This window comes from Psammomys obesus, unplaced genomic scaffold (assembly GCF_907164565.1).
Source record: "Psammomys obesus unplaced genomic scaffold, mPsaObe1.curated_primary_1811, whole genome shotgun sequence".
NCBI lineage: Eukaryota > Metazoa > Chordata > Mammalia > Rodentia > Muridae > Psammomys > Psammomys obesus.
Genome location: NW_026596244.1, coordinates 13,917,285 through 13,936,128, shown reverse-complemented (window position 1 = coordinate 13,936,128; position 18,844 = coordinate 13,917,285). Strand labels below are relative to the sequence as shown.

General features: G+C 41.9%; 1 protein-coding gene across 1 annotated transcript in view; it reads right to left on the bottom strand.

The window, feature by feature from the left end:
• Lrba (LPS responsive beige-like anchor protein) overlaps positions 1-18,844 on the bottom strand; it is a 429,351-nt gene that overhangs the window by 320,766 nt on the left and 89,741 nt on the right. Inside the window, exons 22-29 of the mRNA XM_055596564.1 lie at positions 11,602-12,642; positions 10,371-10,549; positions 9,429-9,582; positions 8,896-9,076; positions 7,631-7,758; positions 7,082-7,189; positions 4,566-4,725; positions 303-750 (exon numbers count right to left, since the gene is read on the bottom strand). Of these exons, the coding sequence (XP_055452539.1) occupies positions 303-750; positions 4,566-4,725; positions 7,082-7,189; positions 7,631-7,758; positions 8,896-9,076; positions 9,429-9,582; positions 10,371-10,549; positions 11,602-12,642 (2,399 nt within the window). The remainder of the gene's footprint in view (positions 1-302; positions 751-4,565; positions 4,726-7,081; positions 7,190-7,630; positions 7,759-8,895; positions 9,077-9,428; positions 9,583-10,370; positions 10,550-11,601; positions 12,643-18,844) is intronic.

The window sequence follows — 18,844 nt, the reverse complement described above, 5'->3', positions numbered from 1 at the left end:
GAAGGAAGGAAGGAAGGAAGGAAGGAAGGAAGGAAGGAAGGAAGGAAGGAAGGAAGGAAGGAAGGAAGGGCATTTTTACATACAATGTGCTAATACACTACTAAAAATATGCCTAAAATAATTTTAGTGGCATATAAAACGTTAATAAATAAAAATACTGTGCAAACCATACAACAGAACTACCTTACATTTTTTATGAATTAGATCAAACAATTCCACACAGTCTAGCCTTTCACACTTCCATACCGTGGAGCTTTGCGATTTACAAGCCTAAGCGTAGCAGAACAGGGACGCCTGCGTACCTGTCGAAAGACCTGAAGTGCACAGCGTGGGCAGCCAGGTCACTGAGAGCACCCAGGCTGGCCGGGGGCAGGAGGCCGGGATCCGCTGGGGCTCCATCGGCCGGCATGTTAACCAGGCTCCGGAGAATGTCCTTCACATTGACAGGCTTTGAAACTGGAACTGATGGTGTCTTCTTCCTATCCACCTCGTTTCCTCCATCCGCTTTTGTTTCCTGAGATTTATTGACTTCCAAAGAAAGAGTGGACAGCACCTCACTGACGGCGTCGGGGCCCGCGCTGACCCCTGGAGGCGCTCCTGGAGAAGCTACAGACACCGTGCTTCCTAGGCCAGAGGCTGTCTCCTCACCCAGGCCAGAGTCCCTCCTGCGAGCAGAGGCGGCACCTCCCGAGGGGTCCTCCACCGAAGACATGGTTAAAGAGCTGCATTCTGCTACTGTGCTTTCTGCATCTTAACCAAAAACAGAAAAGCAAATCTTAAAAATCAAGTTTTAAAAAAAATAATAATTTTATTTCTATTCAAGTCCCAGTAGCCATCCAGGATTTCCTATCATGTTCTCTCAAAATCAAAAAGTCTTAACACATATTTTAAAATATAATGAAGGCATGCATCTTATAACCAAAATAGATGACAGAATCAACAACTCATAAATACCCACAACACCCTTCAGAAGAGAGCATAACATAAACATGGATCGTCATAGAGTTGAATCCTACAGTGCATAAAGGAAAAACTACCTCACACGCAGTTTCCACTGCTGAAAAGAATGGTCAGCGCCTCCCACATGCGGAACAAATGGATGCTGAGGAAGGTCTAGTTCAACAGGAGCTCCCCCACGCCTGCTGAGACAGGGTCTCATGTATCCCAGAATGGCTATGAATCCAAGACAGACCTTGAGCCTGTGATCTCACTCCCTCCAGCCCCTGAGTGCCGAGGTTACAGAGATGTGCTGCCATGACAGCTGATGAGGCCTCGGGAATCCCAGGCAGGATGTCGCGCATGCCAGGCAAGCACTCGCCCAACTGAGCTATGTCCCCAGCCCAAGCCGCCCACGCTGCTGCCCAGCGTGACTCTCTGATCAGTCAAATTCCCAACCCTTCCAACCAGATGCTCTTTTCAAATTCACCAAAAGGCGACACCTTGCCAAACTCAATGGCCAGTGCTTTTCCATACAGCACCTGGGACAGCAGCCGTGGATGCTCCCCACACTGACGACTCTGTCCTCCCTTGACACATAGGTTGTTTTCACTTCACCAGTGGTTTCTCCTTAATGTCTTTAACTTTGTCTTCCCTGATTTATTAAGCTTGTGGAACTTAGGGGGTCAATCCTTGATCCTTTTAGTCTTGGTTCTCTCCTCACCTCTATCTGCATGTATGTTCGCTCAGGATCCCCCCACTCTGCACATTATACATGGACGTGCACTTTGGTGGATATACATATACACGCACATGCAGCGCACACACAGTGTACACACACAGTGTACACACACACACACACACACACACACACAGCTATCCCACAGCCTGCCCTCCATCTGCTCCGTCAAAATCTCCAAAGTCAAAGGTTGAAAACTGAAGCATATCACCTTCAGTCTGCTCCAGCTATCTTACAGTAACTATTAAATGCCTTTTCTTTGTTAAGTACCCACATTAATGTTCAGAAATACTGTTCTTCTGTCACCCAATCCATCTGGGATCTGACTGCCTCTAGTTATCTCTGTGTTCCAACCCCAGCCCATCAGGTGAACTGCTGCTGCGCTGTCCTCATAACTGGTCAGGAAAGGCAATTACTGTAAAGAGACCACTGACTCACACCTCATATTTAAGAAATTCACAGAAGAGGTAACCAACAGAACAGAATCAAAAGTAACAGCCAGTTCCAAGGCCGAGTTACTAAGTCCTTCCAGGCCTGACTGTACCAGAATCTAAACCAGCTCTTGTTAAGGAACGTGACTGACTTCTACTCTACAGAGGGAGGGGCCATGCAGACAGGACGGCCTCTCAAACCAATGCACGAAGACAGAAAAATCGTTAACATAGGAATTAAGACCTTTCCCAACTAACACTCAGGGACCTCAGCTGCTCCCCTCAGCCCCAAGCCCTTTCAGTGGGGGCACCAGCCAGCATCGAGTCCATGTTGGAATTCTAGTCACCAGGATCATTTGCAGGGCTGAGAATCACACCAGGCCACACTCAGAGGACACCAGAAATCATGAGATAGGAAGACAGCTGTGCGTTTAAACCACGTGGCAGCAGAGAGCCAAAACACTCTCTTTCTTTTCCTCTGAGGTGTGCCCTCAACACTGGATCCCGTGTTCCTAATCACTGTCGCTGCTGATGTGCTGACAATGTACACGTTATGCATAATGTTGTGAGCGCTGACACACACGTCAGGGTGCACCCTTGCTCAGGCAATTAGAATAGTGCCACCTCAAGACCCAGCCGTACCCCTCGTGGGCATATATCCAAAAGAGGCTCAAGTACACAACAAGGACATTTGCTCAACCATGTTCCTAACAGCTTTATTTGTAATAGCCAGAACCTGGACACAACCCAGATGTCCCTCCGTGGAGGAATAGATACAGAAATTGTGGTACATTTACACCATGGAATACTACTCAGCAACTAAAAAACAAGGAAATCATGAAATTTGCAGGCAAATGGTGGGACCTAGAAAAGATTATCCTGTGTGAGGTGTCCTAGAAGCAGAAAGACACACATGGTATATAATCACTTATAAGTGGATATCAGTCATATAATATAGGATAAACATACTAAAAAATCTATACTCTAAAGAAGCTAAACAACAAGCAGGGCCCTAGGGAAGATGCTTAATCCTTATTCAGAAAAGCAAACAGGACAGATATCAGAAGAGGGAGAAAATAGGGAATAGGACAAAAACATTCCACAGAGGGACTCTAAAAGACTCTACCAGCCAGGGTAATGAAGCAGATGCTGAGACTCGTAACCAAGCTTTGGGCAGAGTGCAGGGAATCTTATGAAAGAAGAGGAGATAGAAATATCTGGAGGGGACAGGAGCTAAACAAGGACAGCAACAGAGCCAAAATACCTGGGGCCATGGGGGCCTACAGAGACTGATACTCCAACCAAGTCCATGCATGGAGAGGACCTAGACCTGCCCTGTTCAAAAGAAGCCCATTGGCTGCTCAGTGTCCAAGTGGGTTCCCTAGTAAGGGGAATAGGGGCTGTCTCTAACATGAACTCAGTGGCTGGCTCTCTGATCATCTTCCCCAGGGGAAAGCAGCCTTGCCAGGCCACAGAGGAAGATGATGCAGTCAGCCCTGATGAGAGCTGATAGGCTAGGGTCAGATAGAAGGGGACAAGAACCTCCCCTATCAGGGGACTAGGAGAGGGGCAGAGAGGGAGAAGAAGGAGGGTGGGTAGCACTGGGAGGAGAAGAGGGAGGGGGCTGCAGTGGGAATACAAAGTGAAGAAATTGTAATAAATAAATATATAAATAAAATTAAATTAGAAAAATTTAAAAAACAAGAAACTGTTTAAAAAAAAAAAAAGTGTCTCCTCCTGCCAGAGATAAGCTCCACGAAGGCAGAGTCTTTCTTCTCGCACGTCCGAATCTATACGAAGATGAAAACCCACGGGGAGGGAGAGGGAGCTGGGAGCACCTCCTCTCAGTGCAGCTAGTTCTGTAACCACCAAAGCCGTTTATCCAACTGTGACTGAAACTCCCTTTTAGTACCTCTTTATTTTATTTATCTTTTGGCTTTTCAAGGCAGGGTTTCTCTGAGTAGCCTTGGCTGTCCTGAAACTCACTCTGTAGAGCAGGTTGGCCTAAAACTCAAGAGATCCGCCTGCCTCTGCCTCCTGAGCAATGGGATTAAAGGTGTGCACCACCACTGCCTGGCTGAGAACTACTTTTAAAATTATAATTAATTCTTTAAAATATTTTCAAGAAGTCTAGGAATTTTTAATTCCTAGGTAATACAAAAGATTGAATTACCCTTCATGGCAAATACTACATTAAAAACTTTGGACTCTTTACTTATAAAGGATAACACCTTCTCATCTTTAGTTAGATGGACCACCTACAGTACAAACTCATCTCCCATTTGTAAACAATTATACAATATGTAAGTTTGACTGCGTTAAACTACTTTGCTCTCAGTAACTATTACACTACCGTCTCCCTTTACACACTGGTGGATTTCAGTGTGAGAATCAGTGTCTTAACCAGGTAAGGGTTTGTTTGAACTTTGGGTACCAGAAAATAACATATGGAGACTTACCAGGAAGTGACACATCACCATTTTCACTTCCAGTTTCCTTAAGAGACTGACTGTGTCTTTCATCTTGGGGTTCCAAAATGTCTCTGTACTTTGAGACCATCAGAACAGATATAAAGTACACAACAGCCAATGCCAAAAACTGAGCTTGCTTGCTATCCTCCTGAGAAGAAAACAAAAGTAACTGTTCATGCCACCACCAACATTTTCAGTCTTACTCCACACCACAACACTTAAAATACAAAAGATGCTCACAAGTCTCTCAATGTGCACAAAAAACATATCATTTGATAATAATTTATTACTAAGTGTAATAATTCTAAAGTACGTTTCAGCAAAGGTCAAACATGTTCTTGGCAGCACCTTTAAATACGTACAAACACAGAAACAGAAAACCTGATTCAACTTTAAAAACAATTAAGTGCTCAATGTGAAGAGACATGTTGTACCAAACTTAAAAGGCAACTGAAATAGTAATTAACACAATAGAAAGGTAATTGATTGTTTTTACTTCTCATCATAAAAATCCAAATAAATCTAATATTAATCTAACATCACACCCAAGCTGCACTGATACCCAGCATATCCAGAACAACCATCCAGGAGAAAAAAAGTAAAGCTATCACAAAGAGAAAAGGATGGATCAGGAAGCATCAGGGTATTTTAAACATCACAGGCAAACACAAGTCAGGACTGAATACAAAACATTTTTCTAAAAGAAAAGGACAAGCTAAACTGAGGTGCAGGGCAGCCATCCAGCTCTGCAGATGACCTCCACGCGGCCACCCGTGACCTCCACACCCAGGGTAAGAAATGCCATTCACACCACTTCTGATAACACCTCTTGTAAGAGTTAACTTATTTTAAATTTTAAAAATAAATATGCCTATGAAACCTAAAATTGCAAGCATCTCAAGTAGTTGGTAGTTGGAAAGTTGCTAAGTCTGATGATAAAATGCAGTGATTGGCACTTGTCCTAGGCCCTCAGCTTTGTTGCCCAGAAAATATATGGAAACTTAAGGGACAATTAGATTAAGTGTCAATTATTATTTACTGTTCTCATATATGAAATTCTAAAAGAAATAAAAAACTTAAATTAAAAAAAATGTTCATTGTCAGACGTTCTAGAGGCAAGTTCAGAAAAATATCATATGTCAAACTCTCCCTTAACAGGTCTGCTTAAAGCAGTTCTGAGGCACATTTCTAGTGTGATAAAATCTACTGCACTTTAAAGGTTTGCAAGCATGAGTTTCTTAGTAGAAAAGATGAATGTAGGTTTTTCCTCTTCTATTATTCCTGCCGTGTATTATAACTGCTAACGATGTGACCATTAGGCAAGTCACTGACATCTTTTTTCATCCCACCAAATTACAAAAATCTTGAACTCACTTCCTCCACCTCTTTCTACTATGTGCTTTCTAGCCCCAAACAATCTAACGCTGTCATCTTCCTCCCAGGACTACAACAGAGATGACAGACACACGGCACCTGGCGCTGCGCTATTCGGTCAGTATTCAGAAATGACTGTGCAGTGACAAACTCCAAATTCTAAACTTGTATTAAGACCCAGTCAGGAACACAAGAGGGCACTAAAATACCGGAGAAAGAAAAGGGAAAAAGAAAGCTAATGCTCACCACTTTCACATGACACACAGATTTAAAGTGCCAATACAAAATGTACAGCAAGTGTACAACGAGTGATTATTTCAAATGACTATTACAAAGATTACAAATGACTATTTTGAGATTTATGTTTTATAAAACTTTAAAAATTTAACATCGGGGGGGCTGGAGAGATGGCTCAGAAGTTAAGAGCACTGGCTACTCTTCCAGAGGTCCGGAGTTCAATTCCCAGCAACCACACGGTGGCTCACAACCATCTATAATGAGATGTGGTGTACAGGTGTACATGCAGGCAGAACACTGTATACATAATAAATAAATCTTAAAAAAAATAACACCAGAATCTGCTAAAACAACATTATTTTCATCTTTAAAAGGTTAAACAGACAGCAAGACATGTGACAGCTGTCACAGCTCTAGAGAGGCTGGAGGAGCAAACAGAGTTGAAAGTCACCTCAAAAATAAAAAACAAATAAAAGTTTAAAATACTACACCACGGGAGAAACATTTCATTATGTACCTTCTAATACAGTTAACACTTCAGGGAGAAAACACATTAACCATTCAGTGAATGGTGCAGAGCCGGGAGAGAGCACGTGTCTACACTCCTCATGAGGACGGAGGCCAGACTACGGGGTTAGGGTTCTGCCTGCCGTGGCCGCGCAGCAGCATCTGACCAGGTTACCTAAGCACCAGCCAAGGGACAGAACGCTGCTCTCACATCTGAGAAAGCAGCTCAGCTAATCCCTCTTAGCACTATAGGACTCTAAAATCATTTCCAAGAAACCTGGTTTCTAGACCTGCCTGCTTTATTTCACAGAGCTCCCTTCTTCTGTAAGGACGTTAGGCCCAGAGAAAGCAGTAAGAGAATGCCTGAAAGAAATATTTGAACTTACAACGTCTCTAAACACAACTGCTCGAAGCCGGTTGATGTCCATGTCTTGCAGAAGCCTGTCAAGATCTCTCACTGGAGATACACCACCACTCACAATGTCCACTGGGCTCTATTTGAGATCAAATAATAATAATAAGATTAATAATAATAATAAATGACACACACATTAAGCAAACTTAAAAAAATCAATAAGACAGTGAGATATCAGAAAAGCATGCCATAAAATGCTTTTTCCCAGTTTTTTCATATAATTTTTCTTTCCTTGTGGGAGTTGAGATTAAATGGCGAAGGGAATCACATGGGGAAAACTGACATGCCTGAATGAAAGCATATCATAGCAGCAAGAAAAAGTATTGGAAAAGCAGGAAAGATTAACAATTCGCTAACATTTACCACGTATTTAAACACAAACATTTGAATGTTATATTCACAGAAGAAACCTAGAAGCTATGTGAGATTTATTTAGCTTTATGTTAAAATGAGCAAACTTTAGGATCTTAATTGTAGTATATCAACACACTTTTGTAAAACCAACGATTCTATATCCTACCTTTGCTGCAGACCTCCCCAGGGGAATCGGGCGAGGCACTGTTTTCCAGCCTTCTGCTGTGTCTCCTCTAGCTTTCAGCTGTGAATGCTGTTGACACTCCAAGCAGTTCCTAACAGCCACTGCACACACTGTAATGCATAAGAGAGAGATGGAGGGAGAAAAGAAAATTGTATGTTAAGGATACAGCACAGATACAAGTCACCTTCCCAACACAATCCCCTGTTATACTTTGTTCAAAATAGATTACCTTCAGCAGATTCCTAAAGTGTCCCTAGCCAGTGATTACTGACTGATTTTCCTCTTTGTGGGAGAGCAGCTCAGCTGGCGGCATGTCTACCTGGCACTGCTGAGACTTTGGATTTGAGCTCTATCCTCAGCAGAAAACAAGGTTTGGTGGCTATGCCTATAATTCCAGCACTCGGGAGGAGGAGGCAGGAGGACCACAAGTTCAAATGCCATCTTCATCTAGACAGCAAGTTCAAAACCAGCCTCATCTTCATAGAGCCCTGTTTCACAAAATGTTCTCCAGCCCCCTCAAGAACGACCTAGGAGTTCTGCTAAACAGAAATCAGTTCAGGAATGGCCTGTTTGTCCTGTACTTCCCATGACTAAAGCCACAGCCTCACCGTGCTAGGCAGCTACTCTACAGGGCTGCACACAGCCGGCCCAGCTCAGAATTCTAGTAAGTTTAAAGACGCAGCGGCCTGACAGACAAGTCAACATTCAGATTCCAACTGCACTATCACAGTTTCAATGTGAGATAAATTTCCTAACTTTTACAGTTTCCTCACGGAAAAGAACAGAACAGTTGTTACTGCAACATAAAAATCAGCTCTAACGAGAGAAGTTAACAAACGATGGCATCTCTTTTGTTGTGCAAAACATGAACTTTTCACACAATTTCTACAACTGGTACACCAACTTCTTCTAAGCACACTAAATCTAAAAGCTATGCTCAATGGCATTTTAAGTGAAAATTATAATCGTACAAAAAAGTCTAATTATTGGGAATTACTAGTTTATATTACTTATTGTTGATAAATATAGAAAATGTCTCATTTGTTGGCTTCTCTGCTGCTTTTATACATAAGTGTCTTCATGAAGCCCGGGTTCCTAGGTTTGCTTCCAATTCTTAGGCCCCGCACTAAACCGCAGGCCACATGCTAAGTACACACCTAGCCCAACAGAAGGAAACCGTTACATTAATGTGTGGGTGACTGAGACTGCTAAATGGAATTCTTAACCAATGGCTTTTAACAGCTTACCCAGTCGGAGGCACTGTCGCAGAATTCCTCCAGATGACATATTTTTTTCAGCTTCAATTTCAGTGAAACCAAGAGAACTTGCAAATATAAGCACATCTACAAGGCTGATGAGCCTCTGCAGAAATGTCACTGAGGCTTCTATTGAAAGGCCTTGTGTAGGCTCAATATTCTCCAGCTCATGCTGTAAAACACAGGATTCCATAATTACCTCCATTCACATCTACCAGATGCATTCTTAACGTTCTAGCTTTTTTCAAGGTCAGGCTTTCTGAAAATCTACAACAGTAGACTAATTTCTCTTTTCATCTAAAAAAAAAGCAATGAGACCACGTCCACCATCCTCCTTACAAGCGAACTCAGGCCTGATAAAGTAACAGTCTGTACAGGCTCTTTACCCCTTCTAGACATCTCTCCAGGTAAACATGAAGGTGTGCTCTGTTACGGCGGTTACGGCGCAGCCACCACACTGAGCTTAATCAGGAAGGACACACAGCACTCACGACTTCACAGCAGGTGGACAGGGAGGTCCTTACCGTGGCCGATGTAGCAGCCGAGAGCAAGGGCAGTATGCCCCCACAAGCCATGACCACACTGTCCGTCACTTGAGAGATGAGATGAATTGTGTTGTGGACAAAGATGACGTTATCACTGCTATTCACGAAGTCCATAACTGTCTTTGTTGAGTGGCTGTCCAAAGATAAATTATGTTTAGTGATGAAGCGAAGGACAGGAAATCACAGAATACCGTATACCTGCCTAAGGAGAGGCAGGAAGTGAAGCAGGTCCCAAGGAGCACACTTCCTCAGAACAAGCAAGGCGCTCTGTCAGCAGCCACTGTCTATGGCCAAGACATGGCCTTGCTAAAGCAGACCCTGCTCATCACACATCTGGACTACAGGCTTGAGCGCAAGTAGACTTAGTAAAAGTCACACCGAAAACTAGGCGGCAAACAGCACCACATGTGCTATCAAGTGAATCTCTGCTAACACTTTCTTGCATAATGGCATAAAATTCTCTTAAATGGTAAGAGTAACATATAAACAAAAATCAAAAACTTGAGTTCTTTTAAAACTATAAATCATACAATGTAAACTAATAGACAATATATAGATTACTCATACTAAATATGAGAGCAAAGTAAGACATAAATTTCAACTAGTTTTGGGCATCTATAATAGTATGCCCACTTAAAATACCTACCATCTAGTTAACTCTATTCTAGAAAAAAAATGCTATAGTAAACCTTGAGCAATTTTTAATAAGGAAAACCTTGGATTTTCATGGTTTTGTAGCCCAAACTGGGATTCCATGTGTAGAATAGAGAAAAAACGGAAACACGGTAGAACACTAACATAGAATAATTTATAGTCTGCTTTTTCAATCAAATGTCTGGGGTAATGAAAATGTTTACATAAATTTCTTTGAAAACAGAGATGAAGATTTACACATCTTCCTTAATGAACACATGAACAAACCTTCTCCACATCTGTATATCTGTTTCTATGGAAAATAAGAGATCAGTGAGCAAACGCTGATGCATCTGAGACCACTTGAACTCAGGGATGCGGAACATGGTCGACCTGGAGTCCCTCCTGGGTTGGTCAACAGCATCCGGTGCTGCTCCTTGCCCTGGCTGTTCCTGTTGTCTTGAGAGCTAATAGAGAAAAAATAAGAAGTAATAAATTAAGTTTAACTTCAAAGCAAGGCATTAGCAAAGAATTCAGTCTTCCATGAAACCCATCTAATAAATTCTAATTCTAATACACTACAACACTACAAAGGAAACTCAGAAGAATCAATGAATAATTATCAATGAATAATCTTATCATGCATTTAAAGCAAAGTTATCAATAATGCTAATACCATTACTGATACTGCAGGCACTGCCGCTGCATAGCATTTCACAAAGGAATAACACAGTTTTTAATTTTGAGTATTAGCAAAGATGACAGTATTTGTGACCCAGATAGCAACTAGATTATTCTTCATTAGATATAATAAAAATTAACAAAGGTCAACATAATGAAGAACAACAAGAACCAAAAGAAAGGGAGAAAATGAGAGACAGGTAAGAAAAAAAAAAAGCAGCAGTATTCATCCAAACACTTGTACCACATGTCACTGTGAAATATGATAAAAAAGCAAGCTGTACCTCTCAGTCACAGACTCTTCTCATGATACAAACAGAACCTTAAATTTCAAACCAAACTTATGTATTGGTGAATGCACACCCCCAGGTTTAATCAGAAAGGGAATGTGCGAGAACTGATTTAGTTGAAGAATAAAAAACAAGTATCTCCTAGAGTTTCTTTATAAACTAAACTTACAGCACTTTTGAAGCTGAAAGTGGTAATGTTTGTTGATGCTCTGTTAAAGTAATAAAATAATAACTAAACTCTCGCTGGGCTGAGAGTATAACCACTGCGTGCATAAAACTTATGTTCAGTACTCAGCACCACAAAGATGAATGAATGAGTGCTCATAAATTCAGACTAATATTATATAACAATTTGAAATGTATGTTTACATACAGACTTACCTAATTATGACATCAAACTAATCAAGTATCTACAACTGTTGTCTTTAACTCAGTGCAAATTCACGCCAAAGAAACAATCAAGGAACGCATGATTTACACAGGCAAACATACGGGCAAACATCATGCCTTTATCTCTTTATTCTTTCAAAGGCAGTATCTCTAATTACCTCAAGCCCATGTCGCTGGGGCTGTGGCGCTTGCGTGCTAGCACTGGCCTTCAATTCAAACCGCTCAGTATCTGAAGCAACACTGGAAACATCCAGCTTGGCAATCTTTTGCTCAGAACTAGCAGGGGCCTCACAGACATTGTCAGCACAATCACTACCCAACTCAGTTTCTCCAGCAAGGTTAGTTGCTTTCATTCCTCCATCCAACGTCTCATCAATGTCTGCTTGTACACTTGTCTGGGAAACAGGAGCTTCTGGTGAGGTAGCTAAAGACCCTGCTGCGGCCATACTTGGAAACCTAGCCTCTTGACAATCTCCACTTTCAGGATCATTTTCAGTTTCAGAAACAGGTGCTTCCTTCTGAGCCCTGCAGTCATTGCCACGCATGACTGGCCCTCCTGTGGCTGCAGACAAACTGCTGCCTTGGGGCTCTGTGGGCAGACTGGCTTCCTCAGTAGGGCTACCTTCCACCTTCAGGTCCACATAATCATCTTCTTCTTCTTCTTCTTCTTCCTCTACTCCAGATTTCTCCAGCAACTCTGGCACCTCTGCAGCATCTTGCTCTGAGGGAGAACTTATGACAGCACTGATTCCACTGATGGCCATCGTATCTTTGCCAGGTAGTTCAAAAGACCTAGAGGCAAGGGTCCCAGGTTCTCCTGCATCAGAAGATGCTTCTGAGTCACGGGTGTCCTTCATCTCACTTGTCGCTTCTCCCGAAGTGGTTTGGCCCAGGACCTCTCGACTTTCTTGCTCTGCTTTCTTTTCGTCAGGAGACGTCTCTGGCGCCTGCAGCTCAGGGCTGAACGTAGAATCGACTGAACTTGCCTTCCCAATACTGAAGTTCTCGTCACCATTTCTAGTGAAATGAAGCGAGACGGGAGAGTCCTTCAGATCTGAGTGCTGGGTGCCCACGAAAGCACCAACATCTGGGACTTCTGGATCCAGACGTGAAGAAGATGGCCCTAATTCTTCATCACCTTTCCCCTGCTCTTCCCTAAATATATTGGCAAGGTTTTCTTTGTGCATTTCAAAAGTAACCTATAAGAAATACATATAATCAGTTAAGAGATATATTTTTAACGAGCACCATTTACAGAACATTAAAATTAAAATTCCCTCAATTTCTTAAATGTATAGCTAATAATAAAACTTATATTTCTTATAGCATTCATTTTACAAAAATAATTTTAATGGGAATAGGTGGCATGGAATAACAAGTACATAACTAGTTAGCTTACGCATAAACACATGTGAGACAAGAATCCATTATTCCTCTAGCCTCCAAATACTGTACCAGGATCTAAGTACGCACCACTGCAAACGGCATCACACAGCAGATAATGCACAGCCTTAATACCAAGAAAACCCATTTCTCTATCATTTGTCCTCGGAAGAAAGTTTTTAAATAAATCAGTTATTCTCGATGTTATAGAAGCTCTAAATATAACTATAAACTACAAAAGCTTACATTATATTTAGCTAATGGATACAAGTTATTTTCATAACAGAGAAAAAAGCAGAGCCTTCGCCCAAATGTCAACCATTACTTTCAAAGTCTGAACTAGTTCTAAATGGTGTCCCCTCCTTCTGTGCAATACAAAAGCTGAAGCCTCTGTAAGAAGGACCATCAGGGCCCCAGTATGCACAAACATACTCCTCCTATCAGGCTCAGCTGAAGACTGGGTTGTTAAAGAAACGAAAGAAGCCCCCACACGCTGGATAGCACAGACCTTCAGGATCGGAAATGCTTGGAATATTCTACATTTGCCTGCTTTACTAATACCGTCTCACTTTATTTCCACAGTCTAAAAGCTAAGTGGTAATGAAACAACCATCCCTCTTGTTACCTGTTTTTCAAAAGGTATTTGTGACTTAAAACTGATAGTTCACAATTGATTACCAGATATTGTTCTAAATTACCCAGCTAAAAGACTAGTCATTAATCTTCACAATCATTTGATTGCTAATCTATAGCTATCTGTAATGTTTGGAAAGCACTTCTATAAACTCCCTGTTAAAGATACTTATGTGCTATTAACTACAACATTTTTTTTGTCATCGCTTGCAACTGATTGGGCACTCAAATTCACTAACCAGTAAATAAAGGAGAAATTAACCAAGACACTAACATTATCTTTTAATTTCATATATTAAGAATGTTTAACTCAAAAATTTAGACTGTTTAAAAATTGACAGACATGTTTAGCAAATGGTTTTGTTTTAAATAAATGCATCTCTTTCAGTGTGTTACTTTATTCAAAATTGCTGAATATAACATCTTGGTCTCTAATTCTTAGGTTAATAATGTTTTCCACAACAAATAAACGAGACACATGTTTTCAAGGCAACTCAATCGTTCCCATGAAATATGAACACACACCACTCAGAAGACTACTACCACAGAGAAGAGCCTGTCAACACTGACAGAGCAGCACTCACCCATCATACATGGCAGCAGATATAAAATCTAATTGTACTTACTGGTTTTTCTTCCACAAGCACTTGTTCAAATTTATATACAAAACTAACCTCTCTACTAGTAGAGCTCCCTGTGAAGATGAGAAATATAAGGCCTATGCTATCTCAGGGAGGCTGCTGAAGTGACTGTATCATGAAAATAACATTACAAGCGCAACAGGAAAGGAAAAGTATCCCATAAGAAAACCAAGGGATACACGCCGTAAGCTCTGCACATTAATTCATTCATACAAGGAACCAAAGTGATTTTGAAACAGATAAATTCACATGGCTCAAAAAAAAGCAGATAGTATAAAAATGTCTTTCTACCACTCTCAACCTCAAATGCAAAAATCCCACCAATAATCAAGCAAGTAATCAGCTATTAACTTTTCATATATCATTCCAAAGTATTGTTTGCACATACACACAGGTATATATTCTGAGTCTGCTGCCTTTTTATTCAAATATACCAAATATAACAAAATTCCTCATATTTTCACCTAACTACTCCTGGTACATTAGCTCAAAATAATATTAAAGTCTTCTTATAATAAATGGGTGCAGAATCTTTTTACAAATCTAAAGTAATTTTTATATCTTTTCTGTGAGGTATCAGGACCTATCCCTTGGACACAGTTATACTGTAGTCTTTTCCTATCAATTTCTAACTAGGAATACTACTTTTAGTTTTAGGCCTTTTGACTTTGGTTACCGAAGAGCTGTGGTTGGTTTGTTTGTTTGTTTGTTTGTTTGCTTGCTTGTTTGTATAAAAGGGATGTGTGGCTGCTTGTGGAGTGCACTTTCAGGAACATGTGCTTTATGAAAGCCTCTGAACTGAGCCTCCCCGCCCTAAGAACACAAGACACCCCCCGGGGGCCCCTTCCTGCAATGGGAGGAAAAGAACAGCTTCACTTGCACAGAGAGCAGATCCGGGGAGGACAGACATTTCTGACACTTGCTACTTGCAGCTCATGCCTCTGTGTCACATCCTATCTTTCCACGATGTCCCCCTCTTTGTCTAACAGCATCACAGCAGCAAACATCATGGTTTCCCTGATTATTCACATCCTTGTGAAGGGTTTAAATTTGTCTTAAATAAACTGGTAAGTGTTTGCCATGTTTACCTTCTGTCAGTCCACTCGCCAATAGCCAACATTTTAAATGGATGTGAAGGAAAGATCTTTCTCCCTACAGGAGTTTTCTCACAGATCTAAAGTTCTTACTCTGAAGCTCACCATAAGTATTAGTAAACACTCATAATAAATACAAAATAAACTTTCTCCTTTCATAAAATGTTTTAAGCAACATTTTCTTAGCAATATGACATGAGTGTATAATCTAAAGAGAAACCCTAATAGCACTACTATTTGTATTAAATACGCTAAAACATAGGAACATTCTAGAATTTATTTAAAATCCAAACTTATGTAGAACTAAGTACAACTTTTTTCTTTTTTTTTTTTTTTTTTTTTTTTTTTTGCCATTGCTTGCAACTTATTTGGCACTGAAATTTACTAACTTAGAGGTAAAAGAGAAATTTCCATAAAGCACCAGAATTCCTAAGTAGTAATTATTCACCAGTCAATAATACCCTCTACAATACACTGCATTAAGCTCATTTTCACGGGCGATTCTGAATATATCTTTCTTTTTAAGTTCTTAAGCAAAAGCTAACATTCTGATGGTGGTGAACAGTACTGTTTTTGGTCTCCCAACTCTATTATCTTGGTCGTCTAGATAAAGTTAAGGCAAATCATGATGAAACAATGCAGTGGGCAGACTGACAGCACTGCTGAGATGGAGGGAGGTGAATGGAGCTCACAGTGTAGCCTGAGAGGCCCCGCCTCTGACAGACCTTCAAGGTTCCCCCATCCTAGAGAGGAACCCTGGCTCCAGACTGGAAAACCCATCTCCACCTTGCAAGCCCCCACTTTGGAGAGCCCCGCCCCCAGGAAATGGGTATTATTCCACTCAGTTCTCTGATGCTTCTCACCCAAGCTGAGGCAGCCCCTCCCAGTTCTTCCCTCCAGTCAATCTCTTGGCTCCTGACTGACTGCTAGGCGACCTTTCCCCTCCTAGTTGTATCGCTTACACAAAGCCTGCCTTACCATCTGAAGGGTGTACGAAACCAACAGCAGACACTTAAAATACATACATGAAGGAAAGCTCTCCTGGGGGCCTTGAAGGTCTGTGAGGGGAGGGGCCTCATGGGCTTACACTGTGAACTCCATTCACCTCACCAGTGCTGGGGTTAGGGATTTGCGCTGTCACAGTCTGCCCACTGCACTGTTTTGTCATGATGTGCCTAATTTTATCTAGACGACCAAGATAATACAGTTGCTCTTAAGCTAAGTGTAAGAGTAGGAGAGTCAAAGCCCCAACCAGGCTTCCCTTGTCACAAATGAACTCTCCAGTGCTGAGAGGGAGTTACAGCTAACTGGGTAGTTGGCAGAGAAGACCCATGAAACTCCAAACAGCTCAGGCTACTGCCAAGGCTACCCGTTGCTCTTTACAAACTGACAGTAGGCCCTGCTGAGCACGGAGCACTCGAGGAAGTGTGGGGAAGCAAACGGGTGCCTACCCACAGCCTTCAGCCTTCATGCCCAGTGCCGAAGGTGCCAGAATGTACTGTGCACACCGCCAGAGGAGAAAGGTAGCCACCAACCCAGCTCCACAGCCAACGATCCACAGTGGCGCCCTGCGCGCCGGAGGCACAGCGGTGCTGGCACACCAGTGAACTCACAGGAATGTTGGCAGCATGCACAAAGCCTGCAAGGCTCTGCCTGGCTCCCAGTGCTGAGAACAAGTGGGCGCGAGCCCGTATCTCCAACTCAGAAGCAAGCTCCCGCTGACAAACCCTCACAAGGAAGAGCCGCTTGATCAACGGGGACTGAGAACACAGAGCACAGTGGGGTGGGCTCCACGCCCCGTAGCAGATGACCGTTCTGAAGACAAAACATTTGTCTCGTTTTGTTTTGTTTGGCCCTTTTTCACCTTGTAGGTCTTTTGTTTGTGTATTAGGTTTCTGATGATGTGATGTTGGGGGGGGGCCTGTGTTTCTCTGCTTTTCCTTCGTCTTGCTTTGTTTGTTTTATTTGGTCTAGTTTCATTGTTTTTATTTGCCTGTTTGTCCTCTAGAGAGAGAAAAGGAAGGTGTGGAGTTGGGCTTGTGGCAAGTGGAGATGATCTGGGAGGGCGTGAGAGACAGGAAACCGTGACCATAGTATACTATGGGAAAAATTACCTTCAATTAAAAGAAAGAAGTCTGCCTACACTACACAGGAAAACCCCGTCACTAAAAACATAAAGGCAAGGGACACAGCTCCGAGAGTGAGAGTTCACCTGGTGCTCACAAACCCGCTCCGCCCTCAAGCGACAGCTGCAGCATAGAATAAATGAGCTAATGCTCTTTTCTACCATAATAAAAGGTAATCACCATCAATTTTATTTTCTTCATTCCCCTTTTATAAAAATAAGATTTTTGCTGGGCTGTGGTAGTGCACACCTGTAATCCCAGCATTCGGGGAAACAGAGGCAGATGGGTCTCTGTGAGTTCGAGGCCAGCCTGGTCTACAGTGGGAGTTCCAGGACAGCCAGGCTACACAGGAAAACCCTGTCTCTGAAAAACTAAAAGAATAAATAAGATTATTTTTCATATAATCTACCTTGATTACAGTTTGATCTCCCTCAGCTCTTTCTCCCTTCCCTTCTGGACGTGTCTCTCATTAGAAAAGAACAGGCTTCTAAGAGATAACAACAAAACATAACAAAATAAAATATAAAATAAAACAAAAATTACCACATCAAAGTTGGATAATGCAAGCGAACAGAAGGAAAGGGGCCAAGAGAGGCACAAGAGTGACCACAGCACCCTGGGCATGCCTGATGTCATGTGATCAGTTCTATTTTCTTGGAAAACCTAAACACAGGCTTACACGCAAACCTGGAATATAAATCACCGAAACTTTTAGAGAGCAGTTTGGTGTAAGTACTAAAACATTTCAAAGTGCATGATGAAACATTCTAAAGTAGAGAACTCTCTCTGGGACTTTGCAGAAACAAACCCTATGAAAAGAGAAATGAAGACCGTGCACACACGTGGTCGGGTCACTGAGGAACCAGAGCGTGGAGCGCTATGCGACCCACTGAAATGTACACTAACAGTGGCTTAGGGGTTTCCTCTTCTGGACCGTTCTAGTGATCACTTCCAACACTTCTTCCGAATAAAATGCTGGAGAACGGCAGAAAATAGGAAAGTAGACGTGTTCACGACACAAGCGCTCGCTCCGAGGACGGCAGTGTCCACACACGACACCCGCCAAGTCATATACGGCACTAAAGTGCAAATGGCCATCATGGTAAGTGGAAGCAGACCCCTTACCATGTAGAATTCAGAGAGAGAAGCACATTTTCCTGCGGAAATAAGTACGTGTGTGTACATCTGCACACTTGGATCAGAGGGCCTCAAGGTCTGACTGAAATACTAATATTAAGTCAGATACAGAGTTGGATATTGCGTAGCTTGGGGTTTATGTACATACATTTAGAGTAGATTCTAATTTTCCTGTAATTTTTAAATTTTAAAAGGCAACAAAACTAATTTTATTAAAAATTTTAAAGATAAGAATACTTCACCAATCAAGCCTAAAATAAAAATAATCTGTGAAACGTAACATTCGTAGCCAATGACATTTGTTTTTTTAATTCCATTTCATGTATGCACGAGCACACATGTGCACATGCTCACCGCACGTGTAGAGCTCGGCTCTCAGGCCCTCAG